Source organism: Argentina silus (genome assembly GCF_951799395.1).
Source record: "Argentina silus genome assembly, chromosome: 9".
Lineage (NCBI taxonomy): Eukaryota > Metazoa > Chordata > Actinopteri > Argentiniformes > Argentinidae > Argentina > Argentina silus.
The window spans coordinates 23,204,119-23,206,618 of NC_139663.1; the positions used below are offsets into that span (position 1 = coordinate 23,204,119).

The 2,500-nt window shown below is 53.6% G+C and overlaps 1 protein-coding gene across 1 annotated transcript in view; it reads right to left on the reverse strand.

Moving 5' to 3' along the window:
• Positions 1-2,500, reverse strand: part of tbl3 (transducin beta like 3) — a 19,272-nt gene that overhangs the window by 9,114 nt on the left and 7,658 nt on the right. Inside the window, exons 14-17 of the mRNA XM_083677853.1 lie at positions 2,439-2,500; positions 1,522-1,752; positions 1,218-1,288; positions 751-907 (exon numbers count right to left, since the gene is read on the reverse strand). The exon at positions 2,439-2,500 is cut by the window's right edge and continues 74 nt beyond it. Coding sequence (XP_083533979.1) covers positions 751-907; positions 1,218-1,288; positions 1,522-1,752; positions 2,439-2,500 — 521 coding nt within the window. The remainder of the gene's footprint in view (positions 1-750; positions 908-1,217; positions 1,289-1,521; positions 1,753-2,438) is intronic.

Genomic DNA, 2,500 nt, shown 5'->3' on the forward strand with positions numbered 1-2,500 from the left:
AGCTGCCAGTAGGACTGTGACCTGTACAGGTGAAGTCATTCAGGGGTTTACAGCAGAGCTGGAAAGAGGAACAGATGAGTTCCTGAAACAAAGTCATTTTCGATCGACCTACAGTCCTAGTTTATAGGTGGAATCACACCTGGTTATTACAGGGAAGGTTGTCACACCAGGAATCACACCTGGTTATTACAGGGAAGGTTGTCACACCAGGAATCACACCAGGAATCACACCTGGTTATTACAGGGAAGGTTGTCACACCAGGAATCACACCTGGTTATTACAGGGAAGGTTGTCACACCAGGAATCACACCTGGTTATTACAGGGAAGGTTGTCACACCAGGAATCACACCTGGTTATTACAGGGAAGGTTGTCACACCAGGAATCACACCTGGTTATTACAGGGAAGGTTGTCACACCAGGAATCACACCTGGTTATTACAGGGAAGGTTGCAGTCGATGTGGAGATGTTAAAGCGATTGATTGGCCGCTGTGGGGGTGTGTGGGTCAGGTAGTAGAAACAACACGTCCAATGGGGTTTGAGAAGGAAGGAGGTCAGTCGATGAAGACTAACAGACTATTGGGACGCACCCCAGATATACCCCAGGGGAAACAAGCCCTCTGTGTGTGTGTGTGTGTGTGTGTGTGTGTGTGTGTGTGTGTGTCTGCATCTGCGTGTGTGTCTTTGTGTGTGTGTGTGTATGCGTGTGTGTCTTTGTGTGTGTGTGTGTGTGAGAGAGAGAGGCTGACCTTCCACACGGTGATGTTGGAGTCGGCCGAGCCGGTGACCATCCTGTCGTCCCTGCGGTTGCCGTGGAGACCCCACACCTTGTCCTGGTGGGCGTCCAGGGTCTTCACACACTCATTGGTCTTAATGGTCCACAGCTTCACCAGGCCGTCCGACCCACTGGGGGGGGGGGGGGGGGGGGAGGGAGGGGAGAGGGGGAGTCAACTCTCCGGTGTGGTTGTGAAGGACGTTTGGCCGTTGGAACAGACGGTGTTCAGCAGCGAAGGACAGATGCAGACAGAGACTGTGGCTGAACAACGCCCTGGACAACGCCCTGGACAACGCCCTGGACAACGCCCTGGACAACACCCTGGACAACACCCTGGACCAGGAGTGATGGTGACCATTCTGCTGTGTGTGTGTGTGTGTGTGGGGAGGGGGGGGTTGTGTGTGTGTGTTTGTGGGTGAACAGAGTGTGTGTGTATCATACCTTGTGAGCAACTGAGTACCTCGGCTCACAAACACGACCTTCAGCACTGAGGCGTCATGACCTTCAAACGTCTGGAAGACACACACACACACACACACACACGTTTAACATGTTTCATCTCCTGAAATAGAGTTGATCCACATCACACAGAGAGATGCTCACAGACACACACACACTCTCACACGCACACTGATGCACACACACAAACACACACACACACCCATCTACCACCCAGGGAGGGAGAGAGATGATGATGATGATGATGCCCCCGCCACCCCCCAGCCCCTCCCCCCTCCCCCCTCACCTTGAGGCAGCTGAAGTCGTGTAGGGCCCAGAGTTTGACGGTGCCGTCTGCGGAGGAGGAGACGAGGACCTGGTCCACGGGGGAGAAGCAGACGGCCCAGACCCCCCGGCGGTGGCCCCGGAAGACCCCCAGCAGGGCCAGGTCCCCCAGGGACCACAGCTTGGCTAGGCGATCCTGAGAACCAGACGCTACCAGCTTGTCGTTGGGAGACACTGCCACACTGTTCACATCCTGGGGGGGGTGAGGGGGGGGGTCAGTGAAAGGTGAGACAGGGCCAGAGATTTCACATATCTACATTTCCAGACAGACACACACACACACACACACACACACACACACACACACACACACACACACTTCCTTCTTACATTAGGCTCTCTGTGTCACGGAACCCAGATGGTTAACTAACACCTGTTGGCGTCACGCCAGTCTGAGGCTGACTGCGTTTCTTTAAATACCTCGTTTAAATATCTCCTTCTGAAAGTTTTCATACACTACAACACCGACAGCTCAGGTGTGTGTGTGTGTGTGTGTGTGTGTGTGTGAGCTCAAACAATGGCTATTATTCAGGTAAAAGTGGTTGAGGCCTTTCGGGGGTTAAACAGAATGTGTTTGTGGGAGGGCAGTAATGTCTCCTGACGGGAGCTGAGACTTCCTGATGAGAAAAGCCTTCCAGCTGAACCAAGCCAGGGTTACACCTCATTATAGTGCTACTGCGTGCCTCAGTGAGTGTGTGTGTGCGTGTGTGTGTGTGTGTGTGTGTGTGTGTGTGTGTGTGTGTGTGTGTGTGTAGATGCATTTCTGCAGCTGTGTGTTTACGGTGAACGACCCAGCATTGCACAGTGTGAGACCAACCTTGTCATGGTGTGTGTGTGTGTGTGTGTGTGTGTGTGTGTGTGTGTGTGTGTGTTTCCAACCTTGTCGTGTGCCTTCGCTGTGACCCGGGCGGTCAGCTGAAACGGGTCACTTCCTGTGGGCG